At 39.3% G+C, this 27,337-nt stretch overlaps 1 protein-coding gene across 1 annotated transcript in view; it reads left to right on the forward strand.

Moving 5' to 3' along the window:
• The first annotated feature begins 2,617 nt into the window (after window positions 1-2,617).
• The window catches only part of Mdfic (MyoD family inhibitor domain containing), a 93,277-nt gene continuing 68,557 nt past the window's right edge, over window positions 2,618-27,337 (forward strand). Inside the window, exons 1-2 of the mRNA XM_045160810.1 lie at window positions 2,618-2,717; window positions 22,733-22,849. Coding sequence (XP_045016745.1) covers window positions 2,624-2,717; window positions 22,733-22,849 — 211 coding nt within the window. The 5' untranslated portion in view covers window positions 2,618-2,623. The remainder of the gene's footprint in view (window positions 2,718-22,732; window positions 22,850-27,337) is intronic.

Here is a 27,337-nt window from a genome sequence, read left to right on the forward strand (position 1 = left end):
CTCAGCCTCCTGAGCACTGGGTCTAAAGACTGTGCCTCCACACCCAGCTTGGATTTCATTTCGTTCCTGCTAGTAAGGTGCTTACATTCAGTTCAGTGAGTGTTGAACTGCAGTCCATCTTTCAACTGTACATTTTCCTATCTTCACCAGGAAGGTTAGGTGTTATGTACCACATATACAACATTAAGTTTGTATGAAATGCACTTTGCCAGTACTTACCACTTACTGTCTTTCTAGAAGCAAGGTATAACTTCTCGATATTCTTGGACCTTGGCATCTGTGGAGAGAATGTACAGAACTGAGCAAGATGCTAAACAGTAATGAAATAAAGAGAACCTTTCCTAAGCAACTCCTTTGAGTACAGACTGTGCTGCTTACTGTGAGGTTAATGCAGTACTCCTCTGACTCCAAATAGTCCACCCCCCCACCACCACCAAGCATACTTTTAGGAGCTTTAAGGCATTACTTTCTGGTTTTTTTTTTTTTTTTTAAGTATTTTTCCTTATTTATTTGAAAGAGAAAAAAAAAGTGAGTATGGACACAAGGGTCTGCCACTGCTGACTGCTGCAAATGAACCCCAAATGCACATGTCAATTGGTGCAACTGGCTGTATGTGGGACTGGAGAATCAAAATTGGCCAAAAGGTTTTGCAACAAGTGCGTTTAGCCTCCTAGCCGTCTCTCCCACCTCTCGCTAAGGCACTTTCTGTAATTCCATTACTGAAATCTCCAAAATGCATTTTAAAAAGGATGGAGGGTTGGGTCTGTTAGTCATAGGTCACAGAGCAAAGTGACATTTGTGTCTCACGGAGCATGGTCCAAGGGCCTGTCATTAGACTCTTTGAAGGCTCGCTTTCTTTCTTTCTTTCTTTCTTTCTTTCTTTCTTTCTTTCTTTCTTTTTTTTTTTTTTTTTTTCTGGGTGACTGATTCTGTAAGACTAAGAAATAGATCTCTTCAGTCCATGGAAATCAAGTGTAGCAGTCCTGTGTTGAGAAATGAAATTCTTGGCATTTTCCTAATAATATGGCTGCAAAGGCAGTGAATCCAATGTCAGCTTTTTTCACTTTGATCCATTGCTGTGATTCCTCTTGTCCTAGAGCCCACAGATGAGTTCCTTTGAAATTTCTTCAACTCAAATCTTCATATCATTCACAGGGAAAGAGTAAAGTTGTCTGTATACATTAAAAGGTATGGCACCTACAAAGGACACTTGCTCTTAAAACAACAGTCAGCTGCAATCAGTGTGTCTCATTTACAGACGGAAAGTTAATCAGCTTTTTACTTCCCACCACAAGTTTATCTTGCCACACATGCCTAGGTCCAGTGAGGCAGGCATTCAGCTTAGGTCAGACATCCTCAAGTGTGCTTGACCTGGATTGATTCATGCAGCCAGAACTGGTTGGACCTGATCAGGGAGCCTGTCTGCCCGAAATAAATAAAGTCCTGAAAAATAAAGGCAAGATGAAGAGATTAAACACATATCTGAGGCCAAGATTTTAAATGCACATGTTCTCATTTTACCAAGAAAGTTTTATTACACATATGTGTACACACACACACACACACACACACACACACACACACACACTACATGTCCTGTCATTCATCCTTGTCCACACACTCAAGGGTTCTGTTTCCCTCTGGGCATTCACATAGCTTCATTCCTGTGGAAGGCAGGACAGAAGCAGCATTTGAGGGGACTTTCCCAGCTGGGGTTGGGGACTTCTGACTCTTAAGCAAGCCAGAACTAGCTCTCACCCTAGGATTTTTTTTTTTTCCCCAAGACCTGGGTGGGCACTTCTCTGGGGTAGCGAGCCTGCGCCTGGCCCGTCCAACTGTGGCCTCCTGACCCAGACAACTCAGGGCTTCAGGGAGCACATGGCCAAGCCCGGGTCGCGCCGCCCCCGGCCACGGGGCTGTCTGCCAAGAGTTCGAGGCCACCCCAATCCGGATGTGATGAAAAGGAGCCACCGAAGGAGACGTGTTTGAGAAGTGTGTAGGAGTGGTGCGAGGAGGGAAAGAGAGGCCGGAGGGTTCGGGGGCCCTGAAGTCCTTGGCGGGGCCGAGCGGAGTGAGCTGGCTGCCGAGGGGGCGGGGTGCGCGGAGGGCGCGCGGCGGCTGTCGCAGTCACTGCGGCGGCGGCGGCGGGGCCGAGCCGGGAAGGCGGGCGGGCGGGACGCGAGGGGCCACCGTGCTCGGGACACCCGGGCGCTATGCGGCCGCGGCCCGAGCCTCGCTAACTTTCCCCGCGCCAGAGAGGGAGAGGGAGAGGGAGGAGGAGGAGGAGGACGGGGCTCTGAGCGGAGGGGATGCCGAGGTAGGTCCCCTCCCCGCCCGTCTCCCACCCCATCCCCGCCCGCCCGTCCACCCGTGCAGTTCTCCTCGCTGCTTTCAAATGCAAACTTCCCCGGGGTGGAGTTCGCGGAGGGAAGCGGAGGGGGAGGGAAGGTCCCGCCGGGGTGGCGTGCTCTTCTTTCAAAACTCTTTCACCTCCCTTTCCATTCTCATTTATTTACTTAATTTCTTTCCTTTTCTTTTCCGCCAGCAGCAGCCAGCCCCCGGCACCCAGCGCCTAAGCGGCCCGGCTGCTGGGTGCGCCCCGCGGCGGCCGGCCGAGCGGCCCATGTCGGGCGCGGGCGAAGCCGTCGCTCCCGGGCCCGCGGGGCCGCAGCGCGGGGCCCAGGCGGGCGGCAGCCGGCCTCGCTCCCCGGCCCACGGTGAGTGCGCGCTCGCGGGTGGCCGGCCTGTGGGATTTGCTGAGACGCGTACTGATGTGCGGGGCGGGGCGGGGCGGCGGGGTGGGTTCCGACTCTGTAGTTGCGAACTTTTGCACACTTCGCGTTGCTCCAGCAAGTTTGCCCGGATCCCTGGCCCAGATCAACAACCGGAGAAGAGGGCGGGATCGGCCGGGTCTCCACTCCCCCTTCCTTTGCTTGCGAGAAAGGGGATGACAGGATGGTTTCTTGCTTGAGCATATAGGCATGTCTGGGCCTAGGACTCGGATGGCCTGGGGTCTGGAGCTCTTCTCGAGGTCTCCTCGGGTCCCCTGTCCACCCAGATGCAGGGCTCTTTCTCTGTTCTTTGAATAAGCATACACTGTCTGTTGCAGATTTGTTTCTTGTGGGTGCCTCTCCCACCAGGTTGACCATCCGGGTTTCTGTGACCAAGTATTTTGGAATGGCTCATGTGTGTGTTTTCTTCTTCTTCTTCTTCTTCTTCTCTTCCTCCTCTCCTCCCTCCCTCCTCCAATTCTTCTTTTTTGTTTTTGATGAAGTGTTTCACTCTAGCCCAGGCTGGCCTGCAATGCGTGCGTTTTCAGTAACTGCTTGTTTTGAAATAAACATGTTTTCAAGGAAACATTTTGTAAGAATGAATTAGACCCTTTGTGGTCTTCCAAGGAGAAAGTAATAGTTTTGTTTCTAGGAAACTTCTGTAACACGCTTTTAAGAAGTTCCACAGTCATCATCTGTTGAAGGTCGTATACTTCAGGTGTTCATTAGTGGGAAAGAAAGTGGACTAAACTTCTCATACCTTGCCCACCAAGGATAATGGCAATCAGAAGTGTTCTCTCTGATAGGCGCTAGATAACTTTCCAGGGCACAAATATCTCCTTTATGCTTTTGATAATGAGTTTCTTGAGATGTTTTTAAGGCAGCAAAAAATGGAAGAGAAGTTAGTGTTGAAGCCATAGTACATAAAAGCAGAAAATGTCCATGGTTAAATTAAAATGTTCTGGTATATAGGACTGCAAAATTGAATTTGATTTATCATTTTGTTTGAAAAGAGTGACTTAGTTTTTCTAAACAGAGAAAACAAAAATGATTAGCTGCAGAAAAGCAGAGAGCTGGAATGATAAACATATGTTTTCCCAGAAGCGACCCATGTTCCACACATTGTGTTGTCAACACTGTCATTTTCCTGTCATTTGGCATGCCCTCTCTAGTCATATTCACTCTCTGACGGGCTGTTTATACTCCTGCTCGAGCTGTTAATCACTGTTGTTAACAATGCTTGTGTCAAAAATCAACATCAAACGCCCAAGGAAAACAATTTCACTGGAAATAGTTAATGTGTACAGTAGCCTACACTAATAGTATGCCGTTTCAAAGTCAATGGGAAGAGCATGCAGTGGGACTCATTGCACCTGTGCTCCGTATCATGTGATCTGACTTGAAGAAACAGGCCACGTGAAAGGGCCTGACTGAACTGTGGCTCAATACAACACACATTTTCAGTGTCGGAAGTCTGGGTTTTGTTTTTACTGAAAATTACCTTTGCTCTGTTGTTTTTCTGATTGTTTAAATTTGACTTGAAATTTTCTTTAAATAGGAATCGATTTAATTATATGCATAATATAAAGTTAATTGTTTTTTTTTTTTTTTTAAAAAGAATCTCTAGAATCTTGTTAAAATATTGTGTTCCAAACAGGTAGATTCCATGAGGTGTATTGAAAGGGAAACAAAATAGGAGTAGGTAGGGAGGAAAAGCTTCAAGGTACAGGTTGGTTTTATCAGTAGATATTTGTGAAGGCTTTCTTGGAAGCCACGCTATTCTTAAACCACTCCTATCTTCTTCTGCCCTTGAATTCTGTATCATCCTTTGTGAATAACAAAACCATGCTGAAATGTACTGTTCCCTCTGGTAGTAGCTGCTTAGTTCATTGAAACTTAGTTTTAACCTGCTGCACTTTCATCACCGAAGACAATCTAATGTTTTCGGAAAGGCAACAGAAGACACTATTTCATGAAAAAGTATAGGACCAAGGCTTCCGCAAAGTTGAGCAGGTGTGGCCAGTATGTATATGTACATAACGTCATGCATACAGACATGTTGCAATGAACTCTATACTTTAACTCAAGATGTTGCTTTAGAGATCCTTTCCTAGTCTGAATGAATCAAGTCTACATCCTGTAAGGTGGTGTTTGTTTGAAAACTTACAGCGGAGCCCATTCCATTTATAGATACTGATTTAGGAAGGTTTTCCTTATAGAGGTTAGAGATCAAACATTTCCCCATTTTTGTTGTGATACTGACAGCTTCACTAAGGCTTTGGAAGCATTATCCAGCATGAGAAATCTTTCCTGCCTAATTTGCAAGTTGTTACAGATCAAGGATGTTAGTCGTCATGCTGCATGCTATAGGAATGAACAGTGTCAGCCAGTAGGGATCAGTGGGATTTAAGGGACCTGGAGAGCTTATGGGCCAGGTGGTAGCTTAGTTCTAGCTATTTACTGCCATATGGGTCACTGTCTTCTGACAAGTATCATCAAATGCTCATTTTACCACAACTAATAAAGCATATTTGTTTTTTGATCCAGGCCAAACCAAACAAGTGCACCTGCAAGCTGCATGTGGCCCCTAAGCAGCTGACTTGTTATCTCTGATTTTGAAATAGAAGTAAACATGTGTGATCCTAACGGTTTCTTTATTGATGACTACCCTCCAAAATACCAAGCTACAGTTCTTGTTTAAGTATCTTGATAGGTAAAAGGCATTCTGGGCCATACTATTATTAGGTGACAATGAGTCTTGTCCATGTGCTTCCTCAAATTGTCATTGTTTTCTTTGTCCTGTCAAATAGTGCTTATTCATAAGTATGTAACTGTGTTGTAGCAACCAGCAGAATCTTCAGAAGTCATTTATTGCAACCTGTTCATTTTTAGATGAGGGAAAGAATTTCCTAAGAATTACGTGACTTGCCCAAGGTCTTACACTGTTATGAGGAAGAAATCAGGTGGGCCACAAATTGTATAACATGTGTCATTGTGGATAAATGTGGTTGTGGTAGAGAATCGGTACTCTTTCCATACAAAGTTGATGCACTGAAGTTACAAGGCTCTGGATATTGTGAGTCGTTTGAGCCTATTTCCTTCCCAACCCCCATTCCATTGCATTTGCCAAGATGTAGACTGTTGGACTCAGTGCTGGAATGTACTTTAATGTGATAATGTGTGATTTAATGCACTCTTCTCTCTAGGGAGAGTCCTCTGAGACTATTAGGCGGACTTTTCATAGCAGGATGCAAAATGCCAGTGAAGTTAATTAAAAATAATCTAAAATAGGAGCAAGGGAGAGGATCTTCAAGTTGAAATTGCATACGGAGAGCTTTGACTTAGGAGCTTAACTGAGTTGTCAGGAGTTTACAGGGGCTAATCGCATTTTCTTTAGGGAAATGCCTGTTTATTTAAATTTATATGATGTATGCTGCTTGTACATATCTGTATTCTACTTTTATCATGTTGTTTTATCTTTCAAAGGATAACTTTAATCAAATTGTGTTATCTTTTGACAGCTTCTATCATGGATTCTCAGTTGGAGATGATTTTGCCTCTGGGGAGATATTATCCTGTATCTGGAGGCATGTTGGGCATTCCTCATGGGATGCTATATGTGTGACCAGTATATAGTGAGTAGAGGCCAGGGACACTGCTTAGCATGCATCAGGCACAGGATAGCCCAACCCCAAAATGAAGAATGAACTTACTGAAGATGTCAGTGATGCTCAAATGGAGAAACCTGCTGTCATCTCTTGCAGAGAGTGGGAATTTTGTCTTCTCTCCTGGCTCATGGAATCCAAGTTTTTTTGAAAGACCTTTTGAAAGATCTTTATACAAATTTTATATCATCTTTAATTGTATCTGAGGTTTATTAATTTAGAAGCTTTTATCTGTAAGAAGACATAATGTTGACTTTTGTAAGCAAAACAGTCTTCTTTTTGGCAGTGGAGAGTCTTCAAAAAGCCATAAGAAATTACAAAATTTTAATTGTATCACTCAAAGCAAACTTTCTGCTGATGCACTCTAAAATTTTCACTACATTTCCCAACTCATCCTCAAAGTTCTTAAAGGTGTTCATCCTCTAAAAGTTTCTTTCAAACTCGTATGTATTAAGAGAAAATGCATCTTGAATATTATGAGAAACAGAAGAGGAAAATGAACAGGCATGAGATAAATCTATAGGACTTTAATTAATACTTTGTTTTACCACCTCCGTAGATATGCTTGTCCTGCTACCTGCACATAGTTTTGCTGGACTTTTAGAATTTGGATTATGCTTTCTTATAGAAACAGTGATAAATTATATGTAGTATAGTCCCATAATAAATCTCAAAAGATTGTTAGAATTAAATTTTATTAAATTTTTATGCTTATAATGATAAATCCCAGAGAACACACTATTATAATACTGGCGGGCACATATAAATAACTGAGAACAAAATTAACCCAAGTTGAAGCTGGTTTAAAATGCTATTTGCATATAGATGCTTAAGGAAGGACAGGCTTAATTAGAGAAATAGAGGGAGACATCTGGATTTGGAACAGTACTTGGGGGCATTTTTAAGCAACTTAAAACTTTCATATATGTAAAGAAACTCATTTTCATTGTACATTTAGTTGCAGGAAGGCATGGCTTATCAGCTGAGTATATTCATTTTTCCTTTGCTAAAATAAGAGTTAAATGAGTCAGAGAAGAATGTGATGTGGAGAATAAAAAGAAGAGAGGGAAAGAAAGCTTGAGGGTGGGAGGAGGGGAGGAAGAGAAGCAAGGATGAAGGAAGTAAAGCAGGAAGGAATGAGTTAAAGAAGACAAGTTAATAAATTGACTAAAGTATTTGGAGAGGTTGAACAACTACTGTAATTAAGAATTATGAAAAAATTTCAAGGTTTAGGATTGGTGTGAGTTGGGCAGTTGGCTGGCATGTGAAGGAGGTAGGTACTGTAGTAGAGGTGCAGTGAAAACACAAGGATAGAAAGTGAGGGAGACAAAGCCTCCCCAGTGAGGGTCTTGGAAAAAGCTCAAGGAGGAGTTTTCATTTGAGTTGGATCACACTCTGGTGATGGTAGAAATTATGCCTGGAAGGGTTGATTAAGGAATGTTGATCACTTCATAAGAACATTGCGTGGCTGTGTGAAAGAATAGCAAATAATGGTAAAAATAGGGTATGGTTAGCTTCTGAAGACTGATATCCCAGATGAAGAGTTTGTGTAATTTTTCTTGTTGGTAACAGTGAGTCATTTACAATAATAAGTGTGTGGGGGGGGGACAGTTCAGGGATGTTTTTGGAGGCAGGGCAAGAGTGGTGGTCAAGATATCAGTGGGCTGTTATAGGAGTCTGGAAATGTGTAAAGGTCCTAGGACAGCAGCAGTGAAAGGCACATGGAAGAAAAGGATTTATAAACTTAAGAAAATGCAGGGCAGAGCTGAACCTACCTTTGGAGCCACTTTATTTCTTTCCTTACTGACCTTTGGTCACATTTTGTTGAACAGAATTGGACTGGTATTGTAATATACTTAATATGGGAGATGGTTAAAAGGTGAAATTTAAGGCAATTCAAGGATTTGCTTTGTCACTGGGGTAATCACAAAGCAGGAGCTGTTTGGTTTTGTCTTGATTAGGTTGAGTCCAAGGAATGTAACCCTATCTATGGTCACCAGTAGGTAGTTAGAAATGAGAACTGTAACCAGAGAAGTGATGGATGGGCATAGGAGTCAGAGAAGGAACCAAAGACCAAATCTTGGAATAAAGGATACACTTTAGGGTAAGTTGCAAGAATACAGTAAAGAGTATGTAATAGTTCCTCCCAGAAGTGTTGGTTACCTAGTGGTTATGGAAGATAAAGAAAACTTATATTGTTAAAGGAGAATCTAGATGTTTGAAAACACCCACCCAGTGGTGGGAAGAAAACTAACAGACTAGAAAGTACAAAGATGGTGGGTGTTGGGGAGATTGCTGCTGGTCAGTATTTATTACTGATAGAGTAAAATTTTGTGAAGGAATTATTTCCAGGTTTTTTTTGGGGGGAGGGGGAGTTGAGAATGCTTCCCTTTGAGATGCTTTGAGATGCTTTCCTTTGAGATGGAGGTAGAAGAGGATAGGTGATAATTTAGAGAAAATTTGATAAAATGGAAAACCTAGATCTTCTCAGAAAAGTAGGTGGTAACATTTGCTAAGAGCAAGAAGGGTTGGGATGAGTCAAGACATTTCAGATGTGTGGAAATTTTTGAAAGCTTGAAGAATTCAAGACGGAATCCATCTGGTGCAAACATGGGCTGCTCAGTAACACTGAGGGCTTAGCTAAGAATGACAGGCATGAATTCTAGCAGTTGTAGATCAACATGGTTGACTTCCTTTCTCAGAAAGGAGCATGTGGGAGCTTGGGAGTGGAAGCAGAGAGAATGGATTTTGGACTTGGCAAAGGACTGGAGGTTGGCAGGGGTTTTGGAAGCAATGGGAGGACAAGGGACAAATATCACACCAATGAGGTGATGGTGTGTTTGTCCTACTTGATCTCGTTCCCAGGATGGAAGAGGATCCAAAGAGAGCAGAAAGGCAATTGTGGAACAAAGACTGGGCTGTATTGCTTTTTATTTATTTATTTATTTTTGCTTGTTGTTTTGGTCAGTGCATGTACAAAGATTTGATATATATGATTGTTTGACCTTTATAGAGCTATGAGGGAAGCTGTGGAATTTTCGGGTGTGTAAGGGCTTTTCCTGTTTCTTTCAACTTTGTTTCCTGGATCTGGTTGAGGTGACTTCATGGAAAGAAAGCCAAATAACAGTGCAGTTTGAGGTGGGGGATAAGGAAACATAAACTGATATAATTTAAAGGTTTGTCATTTGAAAATGGAAATTTAAAACAATAAAAATAAAAGGAAAAGATTCAGTCTATGTGCTTTTACAACAATGATAGTCTCTTATATGAAGGTGGAGGCTACAGCAAGGGATTTATGTGCTTCTATTTGTAAACGCTTTTACATAGTTTTCATTAGCAGACTGATGGTGGATTGTCTGGGTTCCAGAGTTTGGACTTAGTGGGGCAGACTGAAGATGCTGAAAACCATTTACTTCAGCCAGAGCTGATGTATGACATACTACAATAGATCTCTCTCTTTCTCTCTCTCTGTCTCTGTGTGTGTGTCCCTATCCCTCCTTTTTCTCCTCTCCTCCTTTCTCTTGCCAATAACTCCCTACAAAAAGGACTTAAACTTTCAATATATTCTGTTGACATTTGCATACATGTCCTGGGGAAAGCTTTTTAACCTGCAGTTTTTGAAAACAAATTGTGAGTTTTATTTTCTGATCACTTTGAATCTGACAAGTTAGGAATGTTAAAAATAGTCATTCTAACATGAATTTAATTTTGTTTGTGGTTTCTTGGTGTAGTCTACTTCTGTTTTCAGATTCACACCCACATGCTCTGAATAAAGATGATTCATGTACATGTGCCTTTCTGCTCAGTCTTTTAGTAATCTCAGGAATAAAGTTTGACATTAATTTTTATGTTAACTTCTCCACAAGTGTGTTGTATGCCTGCTATATACAAAATTACATAAGTACTAAGAATGTGTAAGTATATAGCTGTGCCCATAAGAAATTTGTAAACAAGAGATGAATGTCTACCAAAGTCAATTGCAGTCCTTATTTTCTTAAAAAATATTTTTATAATTTATTTGACAGAGAAAGAGGAGGAGAGAGAGAATGGGTGCACCAGGACCCCCAGCCACTGCAAACGAAATCCAGACACGTGCCCCCCCCTTGTGCATCTAGCTAACATGGGTCCTGTGGAATTGAATCTGGGTCCTTTGGCTCTGCATACAAATGCCTTATCCACTAAGCCACCCCTCCAGCCCCCCTCCAAAAAATATTTTTTTATTTATTTGAGATAGAGAGAAAGGAAAGAGAGCATGAGAAAGAATGGGTATGCCAAGGCCTTTAGCTACTGCAATGAACTCCAGACACATGTGTCACATTGTGCATCTGGCTTACTTGGGTACTGTGGAATTTAACCCAGGTCCTTAGGCTTCACAGGGAAACACCTTAACCACTAAGCCATCTCACCAGCCTCTGCAGTCCTTATTTAACTATCATGTCAAGATTACAACAGGAACTTGTGGCAGATTAGTTGAGGCTATTTGCCACCTGTGTGGTAGAATTGGAAGTTCACACATTTAGGTGTTCAGAGAGAAACTCAGGATGACAAGAAGGGATAGTTTGTTGGGGTTGTGAAGCTAGTAACCTCAACTGAAGAATGCATAGACCTCAGGACCTTGGTTTTTGTTTGAGTTGAACAGGGCTGTGCACTAAAAGTACAGCACCTTGTGGTGGAGAAGGTGTCAGGCACTGAGGCCAGGTGTCTGAGTGCCAGGGAATCCACTTCCATCCTCTGTACTTTCTCTGCTCCAAGTCATTCTTTTACATGGTGGACTAGCCTCTGATTTTTTTTTTTTAACTATTGCAAGAAACTTGGGGAGAGGTGAATAAATAAATGTTTCTACACTGTATCTTGGCACAGACAGCAGATCAGAGAAATGACTTGAACCAAGTCTAGCTTAGTAGAATCAGAATTACTGGGTCTAGGGTTATTTTCAGGGGTTCCGGTGAGGTGTCACTTAGAGAAGCATGAATGATGCCAAGGCAGCTGCATCACTGAATAGTCCACCCCAGCACAGGTGCCGACTCATGGAAGCTGCAACTCTGGAGCTCACTGTGAAGCCTGCTGTTCTGAGGTTATCTCTCTCAATCAGTTCTTATTCCTAACATAGCCTTGGGGAGGACCTTGTGAATCTTACAAGTTTCAGGAACTTCCTGAAACTTCTGAGGTTCTTAGCCGTGTTTCCTTCAGGAACTTTGACTAGCTTCTTTAGTCTTACGAGCCTTCCCTCCAGGATGAAATGTTTCAATTCAGAGGAAAATGCTATGTACAAGAGGCACTGGTGAACAGGGACCTATGCTCTTATTTCTTTGATAACCCAAAAAGGATTTTTAGTTAAAGTTTCACTTTATTTCTCAGTGAGATACAAAATCAAATTATCATACATGGGAATGATTTAGGATTTTGCACTATGAAAGCCTATACAGCGTTAGCAAAAGTGTCTTACTTCTTTTTCAGAATGCAATGTGATTTGTCGTACCTGATATGAAAGGCAATATATATTCAGTTTTCCTGCTAGGAAATTAGTTCTGGCTGGAGAGAGAGAGAAAAAAAAAAGGAGAGAAAAAAAAAAAAAAGAGCTCAAAGCACTAGTAAGTGGGTTTGGGAAATACAGGAGTATAGATTTGTGGGAAGTTGAGAAGATTTGGTAATTAATTGATGTGGAGACAGGAGACTTACGAGGCATATAAAGAACTGCTGATGATTCTGTTATCACCACTGTCTAAGATGCAGATCCTGGTTGGAGAAGCAGGCAAGGAAAGAAGGCCAGTGGGGATACATTTGGGAAAATGTTGAGCCTGAGTTTGTAAAGACACTAGAATCTGCACATCTTAAACCTGCTGGCTACTGAAGCTTTTGGAGGTAAAGAGACAGAAGAGACTGCAGAGCCAGATGATGGGCTGGTGGGCGTAAAGGAGAGTCCAAAGAATGTAGTTACTAGAGCAGGTGCCAGAGAAGCTTCTGAAGGTGTGAGGCTGGCCTAGTTTGAGTTATTTGAGAGGCTTCTACTTGAGGTATTTCTGAGGATTATCCAAAAGGCCATGCTTATAGACTTCCACTTGAAACTATATTTATCATTCCAAAGGCTAAGAAATCAATTTCAATATTCTTCTAATTCTCTCATCATTATCTTATTTGTGACTGTACCATGATTTGAAATGATTCTCTCTGTCTTCCTTTTATTTATTTGCTTCCAGATCAGACTCTATAGCTTTGAAAGGCTATTATAAGCAAAATAGCCTCCATTCACTCATTGGGTTCCAGTGGACTTCATTCTTGGAACATGCCAAGTAAGGGTTCCTTACCTGGAGAGGCAACTTGTGATAAAGTGAGCCAGAGAGTGTTCTTGATCAAATGCTTGTCTGAAAGTTCACAGACTATGTCAAACTGAGGCCTCTGTAAGGGTGATCCTAACATGTGCTATGTGTGAGGAAGAAAATGTCAAAATGAAAATGTTATTTTGGATAGTTATTATGTACTAATAAGTATTTCAAAAGGAGAAACTTGTCAAAAGACCAAAGCTGTGTATGTGGCATCAGATTGAAAAGTGGAAAGAGGTACTGGGGAGGTGACGCTGTGGATAAAGTACTTGCTATGCAAGCATGAGGACTTGAGTTGAGATCCTGTGTCCTCACTTAATGACTAGTGCTCATGGCAGCCTGCCTGTTATCCCAGCACTCTGGAGGCAGAGGCAAAGGATCCCTAGAACAAGCTAGCTAGACAGGCCGGATGGGTAAGCTCTGGGTTCAAGCATCAGACCTTGTGTCAGTAAATAAAATGGAGAGTAATTGAAGAAGACACCTGACAACCTCTGGCCTTCACACATAGGTGCCCTTACATACATGTGTGCTCACATGCATATCTATACTACAGACATACATACATGCATAGGTATGCAAAAGAGGAAATGGTAGTGCTACCTTTTTTTCTATTTTCTTTATCATAGACAACTATGGACATGGTGTCTCTGGAATTTGGCAACTGGATAGATAAAATTGAAAAAAAAAAAAACTCTGGTAGCTTTCTAGGTGAAATTAAGAAAACTTTGCTTGGCTGGGAAGATTGTTTAGTAGTTAAAAGTGTTCGCTTGCAAAGCCTGCTGGCCCAGGTTTACCTCCAAAGCCATCAATTCACAAGTCACTCATGTGAGCCAGATGCCAAAAGTGGCACAAGTATCTGGTGTTGGTTGGCAGCAGCAAGAAAGACCCTGACACACACACACACACTCACAGATGCATGCACACACACGTGTGTGCACTCAAATAAATGAATAAAAGTTAAAATTAAATTTTTAAAATGCCTGTGAGAATGACTAGAATGTAAAGTCTATCACAAGACATTGAATAAGCTAACAGTGTTTAGCACAAAGTCCAAAGGAAAATATGAGATATTTTTAATACAGCATCATCACATGGAATGAGGATGTGTCTGTCTGATTTGTTTACTCATTTGATTTGAAAACAGCAAAATATGATAAATCAGTGTAAATTAAACAGAAGCAGATGTTCCCCAAATGTGACAAAGTCTTTTGAATAGAGTAATACCAAACTGGAGGGAGCTGCGTCTTTTGAGGCAGTTTTCTCGTCCTGAAGTATTCATGCCTGTGAATACCTTTTTTTTTTTTTCTTTTCCAGTTCTTGGGATGTTGGTACTCAGTGTTTTCATCTGAATTCATGTTACCAGTAATCCAAGGGACTTCTGAGAGAGTAATGCCAAATTTCATGAATCTATGTTTTTAGCTATATAGTATGAGTGTCCCTGTTGACAGGAGTGTCTGTGTGTCAGGGTCAGCTATCATGAAAATAAATTCTCAGGATTCAGAGTGTAAAAGGTGCAGGAGATGAGGGTGACTAAGATAATATGTTCTGCTAACTTAGATTAAATTACTATCTTTTTAAAAAGTGGAAGCCAGAATTTCTTTTCCTTTCTTCCTTTATTTAGACCTCTGGTTTATTGAGATGCATTTTATGCTTTCTGTGAATGTTCATATCCAGTTGCTAATTTTTGTAAATATTTTCCACTTCACTTTGTACATATCTTTCCCTACCCTCTACTGTAAACTCTTTGAGTTAGTATCATTCTTGTTATTTTCTTTTTCATCCTTTTGAATCTTTATACCAGAGGCTTATCAGAACTTAAGAAGTCCTTTGAAGGGATGCATTTTAGAATTTGCTCAGAAATCTTACCCTTTTTCAAAATACTGATGACAATGAATTAATTCCATTGCTTCTGGCATTCAGTTCAACACATTTATCTTGCATCTGTGATTACATAACAACTTTTCTTGTGTTGACAAAATAATGAAAGTTTATGTATATAGCCAATAATTTGTGAAAATGCTTTTAGGCTCTGAATCCTGTTTGTTGTTGTTGTTGTTTGGACCAGGGGATTTTTGACCAAATTTAGCATGTTATATTTATTTAAGTTTGTATTGTTCTTTAAAGGCCATTAGGCTTGAAGTTTGTCTTTTCTTTTGGATCAGTGAAGAAGAAGAATTCCTGAGCCTCAGGTCTTCCTGGAAGTAACTTATTTTTGGTTTTTGAAAGGTTACATTTTGGAGAGCATTTGTAGAATTTCCACAGAGTTCTGAGCACCCAGGAAAATACACATATAGATTTTACTTTTACTTTGTTTTTGTTTTTTAATTTTCTCAAGAAGTTCAGTCTCAGATTATTTGCAATTTTATCTGCTAGAATACACATAAATTGTCTATAATCATGCTGACTTTTTAGTGGAACAATACAATGAAACTGTAAGATAATTTTTATAGTATGCATATAGAATTTTGAGTAGTGATAATATACATATTTTGAAAATAGTGCTATAAACTATCACATGTTTTATATACATATTTTGAAAACCGTGTCATAACCTGATAGGTTCTCTATCTTTAAACACAAAACGAGGTACACATAATACTTTCTGTAAAATTATATGTGTGTTTTACAGTTACTGAGTTTTATAAGTGTTTATAAAGATATATGTGTAGCACTATCATTTATATATATATATATATATATATATATATATATATATATATATATATATGGCCATTTACTAAGTAAACAAGTAACATACAGGTAACAAATAGGAAGTGTATGTGATGATTAGCATGTGAGTCTATACACACCTTTGCCTTGCTCAGCAGAATATTTGATGTATCTTATGAGAGTACATTTAAAGAAAAGATTAAAACAAAATAGTGGAAAATATAGTGAACCTAACAGATCCAAGCTGGAAGGGAAATCAGGGTGTACAGCTACAGACTTTTGCACCAGACTTAGCCATTTAACTTTGCTCACAAATTTGACCTTAAAGGGAAATTCTATTTTTCTAGAATTGCCTTGTCAACAAAGAAAAGAAAAATAACACATCCTCAGAGGATTATGTCTGTTTTGCTTACTTTTTTTTTTATTTTACATAAAGGAATTACAAAATGTATGCTGCCTTCAACAGTTTCCTGATGATTGGTTTTTGAATGATGGTTATTGTAAACAACAATGTAATCATAATTGTCTCTGTGAGTGAGTCCTGCTGTAGTCCAGGTTCTTTGCTTTCTAAGCATAATTTCATTTATTTTGACATCCACCTTATGATGTAGTTACTATTGTTATTTCCATTTAAAAAATGAATCTTACAAAGGAATCCACAGCATTAGTGGGGACCCCTGGGAGTTGGCACACTGATGTCAGTAGGCTGATGCTGTTAAGAACTCTCTAGAGCAGAGTAATAGGGGTAGTAACTGTGTCCCATAGACCCTAAAGACAATTTGTTTAATTTACCAGGAATGATTCCCTTAACTAAGCTTTGAAATGATGCCATTATCCCTACTTCTTGGAAGAGTGTGGTGTGCTAGAACTTTATAGTGTCTTAAAGTTTAATCAACCATCTATGCATAATAACTTGTTGAAACTCATTTCATCCTGAAACAACATGCCTGTTCTTCTGTTATTAGTGTCTGTTGAAAACATTCAGATGTTAGGATGATTATATTTGTTTGATTATAAACTGATGGAAAAATCCCTTTTTAATAGTTGAATACTTGTCATATAGAAAAGGTTCAGCTCACTATTTAAAAAATATTTATTTATTTAATTTATGAGGAGGGGAGAATGGGCATGCCAGGGCCTCTAGCCACTTCACATGAACTGCAGATGCATGTGCTACCATGTGCATCTGGTTTATGTGGGTTCTGGGGAGTCGAACTTAGGCTTCGCAGGTGAATGCCTTAACCACTAAACCATCTCTCCAGCCCAGGCTCACTGTTTTTACCTACAAAAGAGTCACACTAGTTATGGATTGTGTGATGGTAGATTTATGATAATAAAGTATAGCTAGCTATCTTAGTGTACATTTATGATAAATAAAGAAAAGCTGGCTGATGTACTAACTTGACTCAGAAGTGATCCATCAGTCCACACAGTCTTGGAGGGGACAGGCATTACACTGGGCTTTCTCTGCTCGATAGGACTGGACTTTAGTGGAGGAGATAACACCTCTGTGTTTTATCGTCTTATCACCTTACGTGTTACTCTGAGACATGCTATGTTTACTCATTAGTAAAATTGGACTAATGTTTTCTTCCTGATTATATTGTGGATGGTTCTGAGATGTACTAAGCCTTATATAGTAAATCCTTTGAAAATTGTCATGACAGTGCTATAATTGCTGTTTATCAATCCATTTTCTGCCACCAGAGGAAAACATTTCTATATCATTTTTTTCTTAAAAAAACATACTTAAGAACTTACTTAAATATACTTAAATACTTAAATATGGTTGGGCATAGTGGCACTTCCCTTTAATTCCAGCACTTGGGAGACAGAAGTATGAGGATAGGTGTGAGTTCGAGGCCACCCTGAGACTACATAGTGAATTCCATGTCAGCCTGGGCTAGAGCCAGACTATATCTTGAAAAAACAACAACAACAAAAAAAAAAAACAAAAAACAAACAAACAAACCAAAATACTACATATCAAGTGAACAGATACTATAGGGCATATATAAATTTTACATAAATGATTATCCAGTTTTATTTAATGATCTCAGATTTTTCTCTCTTACTATTTCACCACTCAAGATATTGATCTCCCAACTGTCTAGGTAACACTATAAAAGTTTATGTTTGGCTGATGTCACATAGGTAAATATTATAGAACTTTAAATCAAATGGAAATCCTACACTTGAATCTTTCCCATTCTCCCTAAGCAGAAATAATCAACAAATCTTTCTCACCCTTCATGCTGCTAAGAAAGCTTAAACATAAAGGCCAGTCCAATATCTTATGCGGTTTTTCTACTACTCTGTTATCCTTCAGCACATCCAGGAGATTTGGACTCCGTTGTTCAGCTCTGTGCAGTCAGCTTGGCAGAACTTGAGTGTAAGAAGACCTCTGCCACTATGCAGCTCAGTGCCTGTATTTCCCCACACAGAGGAGCAAGACACTGACACTCTGCCCTGATCACATGTTTCTTAGCCTGTGAGCCAGAATTCTGGCCTGGGTAGTGCTCATGACCTTGTTTTGTACTTGTTTGACTTTTCTGTGAGCATGTTTCATCATCTGGGCTGGAGAAGGTATTATGAGGACCTGGTCTTTTCTTTCATTCTAGGGGTATTTCTCATACTTCAGTCCAGTCACACTAGGAAGCTGAGGGGCCAGATTTTGGGGATGGGGACAAGACACATACCAGAGGTGTAAGACAAATTCTTTGGTCTACTACTATTTTTAAAGTGTCTTCAAATTTTATTTTAGTATTTAAACCTTATTTCTTGTGTCTTGTCTATTAGTGCAATCAATGAGTGTGATAATTCAGGCTTTGTAGTCTTATGGTTGTCCTAATACAGGGATGGAACTAAATATCTCTGTGTTTATGAGATGATTAGGTAAAGATTTATTGCTTAATGATTTGAAATCCTGTGAAGATAAGTAGCAAAATAAGTATCTCACCATTTGATATCTTCTTTTATCAAAATAGTTTTGTGGTACTGGAGAAGCTCCTCAGACCTGGTCACATATTTTTTTGTTATTGTGTTTGATTTTCAAGGTAAGGTTTCACTCTAGTTCAGGCTCACCTGGAATTCGCTATGTAGTCTCAGGATGGACTCGAACTCATGGTAATCCTCCTACCCCTGCTTCCTAAGTGCTGGAATTAAAGGCATGTGCCACCATGCTCAGCTTCTTGGTCACATAGTTTGATGACACCAATCTTCTACCCAGCAATGCCACCTGGGACTTGTGAATCTGTATATGTAAAGAACTCTCTGGATAGTTCAGACCCAGAGCCAAAGTAGCAAATGTGGCTTAGATGGGCCTTTTTCAAATGAACTGCTACCAGAGGAGAAAGCACTGGATGCATGTATCTAAATTTTAATAGATGAGTTCAAGCTGATATCATACATCACTGAAATCACTTAATGGCCTGTGGTCTATGTCTCAGAACCATATACTAGCTGAATTACAACCAGAAGCCTTCATGTACCCAGAATGGACCCAATTTAACTAAGACTGATCCGTCTGCTCCTTAATTCGTAAGTGTCACAGTTAATCCCACTAATGAACAGTGGATAGCCCAACCAGATGGAAGTTGTAGTGAGCTTGGTTCAATGCTTTATCATGGGGCCATCATATTACTGTCTGTCATTCATATTCCTCTTTCTCTTGCATTGCTTTGGTGATCTGTGGAGGTGCTCACCATTTATGAGGTTGCCATATGATATTCCATTAAAATGAGGAAATATTAAACAATACTGATAAAACAGTGTGCATACATCCCAAAGTCATAGAGCAACCAGGTGCTCATAGCTTACACAAGTAAGGAATTGGCAAGGGATAATTTAATATTTTACTTGGAACCTTTACTGAGCCTTGCTTTTTGACTGGGAGCTATGGATCACAGCAAAAGCCAGAGGCCAGCTTTTGAGTTAAAGACATTTAGTTTTCAAAGGATGTAAACCTGGATTGGCCTTTGATTATGAGGTCATAGTAATTACCTATAATTCATTGTCTTTTGAATATAATGAGAAAGAAAGTGGTAGTTTTTCTTTTCTTTCGTGACTTCAGAAAGACACTGGGAACCATTTAATTGTAGAATTTCTAGAAAAGGAAGTTTTTTTTTTTTTTAAGGGATGATATATTATCTCTTAATAAAAATTTGGAGTTGAAAGAACTGTGTTTATCCTTTGGTAATAGGTTACCTAATTGTAAATCCATGTGTACATGGGCCACATAGCATCCTCATGTATTCAGTGAAGAGTCAGTCGAGAGATTCTGTGTTTAGCACTTGAATATTGGACACGATTCAAATATGAGTCAAGTGTGTCTAGAGGCTTTATTCATACCTATTTTCTTTTAGTCAGCAATGCTTCATAATGCCTTGGTTTCATGAATTAATTTTAATGGAATTAAACTTGAACAGCTCAAAATTATATAATTAATTTCATTCAGCTTCAATTAAAGTTACTAATTGAATCAAGCCTACTAGCATGACACCTGGCGGCAGTGAATTACATAACAGTAGCAGCTCACATACAGGGCTCTGCTAGCTCATGTATCCTAGTAAGTTTGTATAGAAATATCTACTATTGATAATCTCAGAAAGCTCTGAGTTGACTATAGCAGTGGAAAGGTTTCTGGAGTTGTTTAACAAAGTAAAGATTTAAGTGATATTAACATATCTCATGAAGATTACATTTTCTCCATGATAATGTTGGGCAAATGTTACATAAATCTAGGTCAAATTGGTTTAGAACACTTTTTTTTTTTTTTTTTTCAAGGTAGGGTTTCACTGTAGCTCAGGCTGACCTGGAATCTACTATGTAGTCTAAGGGTGGCCTCAAACTCATGGTGATCCTCCTACCTCTACCTCCCAAGTGCTGGAATTAAAGGCATGTGTCACCATGCCTGGCTAGAACACTTTTTAAAAATATTTGACTCATTTATTTATTTGAGAGAGGGAGAGAAAAAGGCAGGGAGAGGCAGATAGAGATACTGGGCACATCAGGGCCTCCAGCCACTGCAAATGAACTCCAGATATATGTGACACCTTGTGCATTTGGGTACTGGGGAATTGAGCCTGGGTCCTTAGGCTTTACAAGCAAGTAGCTTAATGGTTAAGACATCTCTCTAGCCCTTTTAATTTGTATTTTACTGCTGTTTGAATATGGTTTTGCTTTCTAAAAATCCTTACAACTGAAGACTCTATTCTTTTCAGAGCGCTAAATTTTTGAATTTAGTCCTAAGTTTATGTCTATTTTTTATGTGCTGAATTGTGTTGCAGGGCAGAATTTTTCAATTGTTGTGAAATCCCCATGATACATGAGAAATTTTTGCATGTGCAGACATATTTTCCTTCCACTGGAAATGTTAACACGGTTGACTAACAACTTCTGTTTGAGTCTCTTTCCTTTCTTTGCTTCCATGGCATGACATCACCCTGCTTCTCTTGATTCTTTCCTAGCTGTGTACATACTTATATAAGCGTATATATTGTTTTGATGAGCTCACTAATTGGAAGTTCTCTAACAAAGTTTAGGTAGATGACTATGTCTGGCTACATCTTTTCTTTTCTTCTAGCTTACAAATTCAAATGCCCAGGAAAAAATTTGTCTTCTAGAGTCTAAACTGCATGAAGCCTGGGTTGTGTCTTACAGGACAATGAATAAACATCTGCATATCCATACACATTATATATTTGAAATGTGTAAATTATTGCCTTAGTCTTCTTCCTTTTTTTTTTTTTTTTTTTTCAGTCAAACCCAGTTTAAGAATTTGGTCATCTGCAACCCTCGCCTTGACCTCTGGATACTTTCTCACATTTACTCCTTTTCCCATCTTATCATTCAGTTAAGTTAACTCCACTCAACCTCTGTATGCACTTGTCTGAGTCTCCCTTTCAGTGTTTATCTGTTGTCCTTCTTAGAGGTGCCCCCTTTTCCAGTGCTTTTGAATAAAATGGTAGCAGTAGAATGATCTCAGTATAAGTGCTCACACCCCCGGTTGAACTAGTGTTAGGCCCAGGACTGCCTTTTCAATAAGGTTTCCAAGTTAATGAAAGTTCAGCCGTAATTGAGAAACATCAGTGTGCACATGTTGTCACTCTTCCTAGTCAGTGATTTTGCTCAGGCATTTCATCAAGCTTCACTGGCTACTTAGACTTGTTTATCTTGCTTTTGAATTAGCTCTAGACTTCTTACCTTGGCATTCAAATATCAACACTCTGTCCCCATCAAACCTTTACAGTCTTACCTTCTAATGTCCCTCTGAAAGTACTTCACAGCCCAGAGTTGGAACCTCTGCCCAAGTTTCTGCTTTTGGAGTTTTCTCATGCTGTTCTTCCACCTTTCTCCCACCTGTTCTTTTTAAAGTCTTTCTAATCTTTTAGAAACCCTCCAACATGCTCCTTTCTCTAAAGTGTCTTCCTTGATCTCTGAATCCTGATAAGAATTTTTTTTTTATTTCTTTTGAACATGCTTAGTGCTCCAGACCTTTCATAGCATGCATTTTACCTTGTGTTATAGGTTGTATTCTGTTTGACTTATGCTCCCAACAAGATAGTACATTTCCTTACATGCCAGCTTTCTACCCAGGAACTCTTAATCTCATTTACAAATCTCTCTTCCTAAACATATCCTTCTCTGTATTGTACAATGTTTGACTTTCCCCCTTAGTTTCCACAGCGAGAACTCTGTGCTTGTTTCCAACATGCTCGCTGCCCAGTCACTCCTCATTCAGCTGCCGTCTGGCTTTCATCTCCATCACTCATTGGAGTCTCTTCACTTCGGTGGTTTTCCTGTCTCCCCTGACCCCTACCTATGTGGACTCACTCTTTTCATGCTTGATACAATCTGGCAATATCACTCTCTGATGGTAGATCACTCACTCTGTCCAAGTTACTTGTTTAGTATAATCTTCACATATTTCTTTTCGTATTGTGAATGTGCTGCTTTAATACTGTGCAGTCATCAGGAGCTCTAAAAATAAATGTTACTGAGTCAAAAACATACACAATAGCCAGTACTGGTGGAAGCATTAAGAACTATCTAACTCTGGTGTGGTGGCTCACATCTACAATCTTAGCACTTGAAAAGTGGAGACATGAGGACTAGGAGTTCATGGTCATTCTCAGGCACATAATGCAATTGAGGGTGAGGCTAAGCTATAGGAGACTTTGTCTCAAAAATAAACAAAGAAATAAAATAAAGAAAAGAAAAAGGAAAAGAAGAAAACTTTCAAAAATCAAGAGTCAAATAGAAAAACATATAACATTCAGTAATAATACTTTTTTTTTTTGTTCAGAAAAATGCAGTAAAGACAATACGGAGAAAGACGTAGCTCAAGCAACCAGTAGTCTCTTCACATATGGACAGATGCAAGACCAGCGGGGAAATCGTTCAGATGGTGAACTCATCAGAAGTAAGTACTTTTTTTAGAGGAAATCTGAGTTCTCAGTTACTTGTCCCAGATCATCTCATGACACCTCTAGTGGTCACCAGTTTATCTGAAAGTGTTTTCATTGGTACTTTAAATGGCAGGACTAAAACTTGGAGATGAATACTGCTGTCAGATTCCATAATTTCTTGAAAAAGAAGACTTGACCTATAAATTTGAGATGTGATTGCTAGATTTAGTCAATACTTAGCTCCTCAAATGGAGACTCTAGAGGCCATTATGAACTGTGCCACCAAGAAAAGAAAATCAGAGGGAAAGAACAAGTCACATCTTTACAGTGCTCTGTGGTTCCTCCCTATTCTGATGCTATTCCTGTTTTTTTTTTTTTTGTTGTTGTTTTGTTTTCTGTTATTTTGAGGTAGAGTCTCTTTCTAGCTCAGGCTGACCTGGAATTCACTATGTCTTCTCAGGCTGGCCTTGAACTCACAGCAATCATCCTACCTTTGCCTCCCAAGTGCTAGGATTAAAGGCGTGAGCCACCATGTCCGGCTTCCATTCCTGTTTTTATAATTACTATTACATCACTACTTATCTGCTTGTTTTGATGTCTGTTTTCCCTTAAAATTGCATTGTAGAACATATATAACAACATTGGCATGTTCTTCTTTTACCTTTCAATGCTGTGACATACCAGTGTCCCTTGGCTACTATTCAGAATGAGGGTTCTGTGGAATGTTCTTCCTTCAACCTTTTGGAGGTTCTGTTTTGGTCCCTGAGCTCCTCAAAATGTGTTCAAGAAGAATTTGACACACAATGACAGTCAGATGTCAAGATCACAATGACATATTTGGAAGAGAATGGGGGTCAATCTTTTGAAATTCTTACCGATTACTATCTCATTTGCATTACATAAAGTAGACAGAGAAAAAATTTTTGAGACATAAGTGTTGTTTTTATGACATTTGAATTTAAATCATTACCTAAGACAACTTCATAACGTAGACCATTTCTTTTAATGTTTCACTTCACATTTACTTTGAAATTACTGACATTCCTTTCTTCTCTGGAATGCTTAATGCCTGGCTCTAGCAAAATTAAACAGTAAAACAAAAGGCAAATGAACAAACAGAAATAAATAAAAAGGAATAATTAACTTAGAAGAAAACAAGCAATAACTATTGAAGGACATGTCCACTTTTTAAAACAGAAGCTCTAAAAGTGAATTTGCTTTCATTGAATTTTAGAACCATTTAGATTTTAGACATTTTTGTCTTGGAGAAGGAAAGGGGAAGGAAGGAAATATAATTGGAGTGAGGAACAAGATTTATATAGCTTTTCGGAAGAAGAGTTAAATACATAGCATTTCAAATAAACATTGATTCCCAAATATATGTTCATCATCTTTACCTAAATACTGACTCTGGCATTGTGAAACTTAAGACTTTGTGAGATATTGGCATATTTCATCTGTATTTTCCTAGCAATGAGACTTAGCAAACACTAAGATATGTGGAGACAAGTTTAAGTCTACTTGTTAGATGCCATGAATGTCCCCTCTGCTTTTTCTGCTTTTTATGGTAATGGAATTTTAAATGTTTTATTTAATTGATTTACTTCCCTAATCTTTCCTAGGGCCCACAATAGGAAGATATAAATATGATCTCTTAGGGCAAAAAACAAAATATAAACACTGATCCAGAAGGATGGAGAGTTCAGCTAGCGAGTAGAATTTGCTTGTGCTATTATGGTGATGCTGTTTCCCACAGAACTCATCCCACTGAAGAGAATGAACTTCGAATGAGTTGTTCTCTCTATTGTCTTTCCTGGTTATGTAGACATTGATCAAAAAAAAAAAAAAAATGCAGGAAATGGTTTCCGTATTGAGATAATAATGGAGAGTGTGCCATGGGAGCCTTTGGGAACAAATATTTAGTTTTCTACCAATGTGCACTGAAAGAATGCAGAGGTAGGGAGAATTTATCACCCCCCCCCCCCCCCGCCAAGAGCGCTTCTGGGAACAGTGGCATATGGGTGGATACACAAAAGATAATAGCCAAAGACAGCAATGCCACTGGAAACTTGATCTGGTGCAAGCATTTCCAAATATTTGTGGGTGACATCTGACTCTCAATTAGGATTAAAAATTTCAAAACCTCTTATTTCTGCAGCTTTCCCAGTCACACTCTGAGACTGAGGCAACTTTGTTAGAGCTACAGGAAAGAAAACGTTATCTGCATTTGCAGAAGTGGAACATTTTATATTATTTTAAGCCCAACTCCATTCCAGCTAGCATATGGAAGAGAGTTTGGTATTGTGGTCATCTCTGCTATTCCATCTCTCTGACTCTGAATTCTACACAGCTGCCTGCCTTCCTTTCTTGGCCTTCCACACAGTCCTTGGCCATTTCTGCATAGTCTAATGCTGTGTGTTTTCTTCTTGCTTCAGTATCTAACACATTTTGGAGGTTCAGCATTTTTTTTTTTAAATAACAATAGGCCCTGGAAAGGGAGATTCTGGCTCAGCATTCCACCAGGCTGGAGGGGAACATCTGCGGTGAGTCAGGCCTGGCTGGTTCCTGTTCCAGGAGTCCTGTGTGGCTTCTTGAGCAGCGTGGAAGAGCAGGACAGCTGGCTGTCATGGAATTAAAGTCAGTGTCCCGCTGTAGTGTTTCATTAGTTGGATGGAGGGATCATCAGAGAATCAGAAAGTATGGGAACATTTCAAATGTATAGCCTATTATTCCTTTTCCCAGCTTCCATGGGGCAGCTCGGCTGCCTGAGCCAAAAGTGCAAGAGTGACTGTTGACAGTGACTTCTTTTTCTGTGTCTGTCCTTGGAGTGGTTGCTCAGGGCCAGCAGCTCACACATTGTCTTAGTTGCTCCCCCGTGCCTGCTGCCTTCTCTGTTGGACATTTAAGGGATAATTTACAGAGGACCTTTAGCTGTCAGTTCAAAAGGCTGTTTTTACTTTTATTTGCTGAGAATAAAACTTGGTTCTGGAAAGTCAAGGGAGTGGCTGCATTGGAAATCACATTCTAATTAGAGGGTGTATTCTCAGGCTACATAAATGAGATCCAAGCTGAGAATCATTTCCAAATTATTCCATGAACTTTGACCCTGGCCTTAGTGGAACCCCTCATCCCTGCCTATGTCTCACATGTACTTTAGGCTCCATACACACACATGCTTGAGCTTTGCGTGTTCTTTTTGGTACTTCTGGAAAACATGGCAGTGGTAAGGCCAGGATACTGTGATTTGGCGGCTCAAATTTCACATTGGTTGTCCCTGAGTTGCTAACAGTTAAGAGAAAATCCTTTCTGGAAGTAATAAATAAAAGAACTCCATATGGATTGAAACATTTTGAATAAATAGGCCACACAGACTCTCATGAGGGAATGTGCATTGTGACTCTTTTTCTTAAGAAATTTAAATACAAAAAGACAATTCCAGCTACTTAAGTGTATTAAAAATTCAAATCAAGTTAATAAAGAATTAAACATACAATAGAGATTTTGTGAGGAAAATTTACAATTGGAAAGTTTCTTTTTATTATATGATTTTTTTTTAAAAACAAAAACCTTTTTAGAGTGTAAAGGACTTTCATATTCTGAGAAAATATTTTGGTGTGTAATTTAATTTCAGGAATGGAGCTTAAAATTTGAAATTTATAAAAAACCTATGAAAACACTAAGCACTCAACTTTCCTTAGATTAGCATATATTGTTAACATGCATAATGTGAAGCCATTCATTTTTATAATGCTTTGTTTACTAGTCACATTCCTCTGACTTCATAAAAGTTACAGTGAAATAACACCTCCCCCAAAAGAAATGTCACCCCAACTAATATTAATATTTCTACTTAATCTATAATATGCATAAGTTGGTAACAGACAATAGGTAACATTTCACACTTTAATTAGGATAGCAAAGGAATAGAAGTAACATTTTGATTTCAGTCTTTCAGGGATTTTTAAGATAGGTAGAACTGTGTGTGTGTGTGTGTGTGTGTATGTATGTGTGTATATGTGGACTTGTACATGTGTGTATGTATATATGTGTGCATGTGCTTGTGTGTGTGTGTGCCTGTGTGTATACATGTGCATGTGTTCCTACACTTCTTCTCAGGCATGTGTATGTGATTTTGCTGTAATTTAGGTCAAATTCTGCTACCCTAATTATTTCCTATTAAGAGCTTACATTTTTCTTTGTTCCTTTTTATAAAGTGCCTGAGGTCTCTATCTCAGATTTTTTTAGGTCTTTCTGAAAATTCTTATTACTTAACTTTATCCTTGGATATTGCCTTTTTACATAAATGTCTCTTAATTCTAAACGTCATTACTTAACTCTAGAAATTTTCCTCATCTTCTCTTCTGAAACAAATGTCCCATTAAACTGTTTTGTTCAGCTAATTCTCTCCTTTGTGATTTTATAGAATTCCCATGATCTGAAACAAAGTTAGCATGCTCTACTTAAGTGGTAATCCCCATTCTGTTTAACCCATTTATTCATTT

Source organism: Jaculus jaculus, chromosome 10, assembly GCF_020740685.1.
Source record: "Jaculus jaculus isolate mJacJac1 chromosome 10, mJacJac1.mat.Y.cur, whole genome shotgun sequence".
In the NCBI taxonomy this organism is placed as follows: Eukaryota; Metazoa; Chordata; class Mammalia; order Rodentia; family Dipodidae; genus Jaculus; species Jaculus jaculus.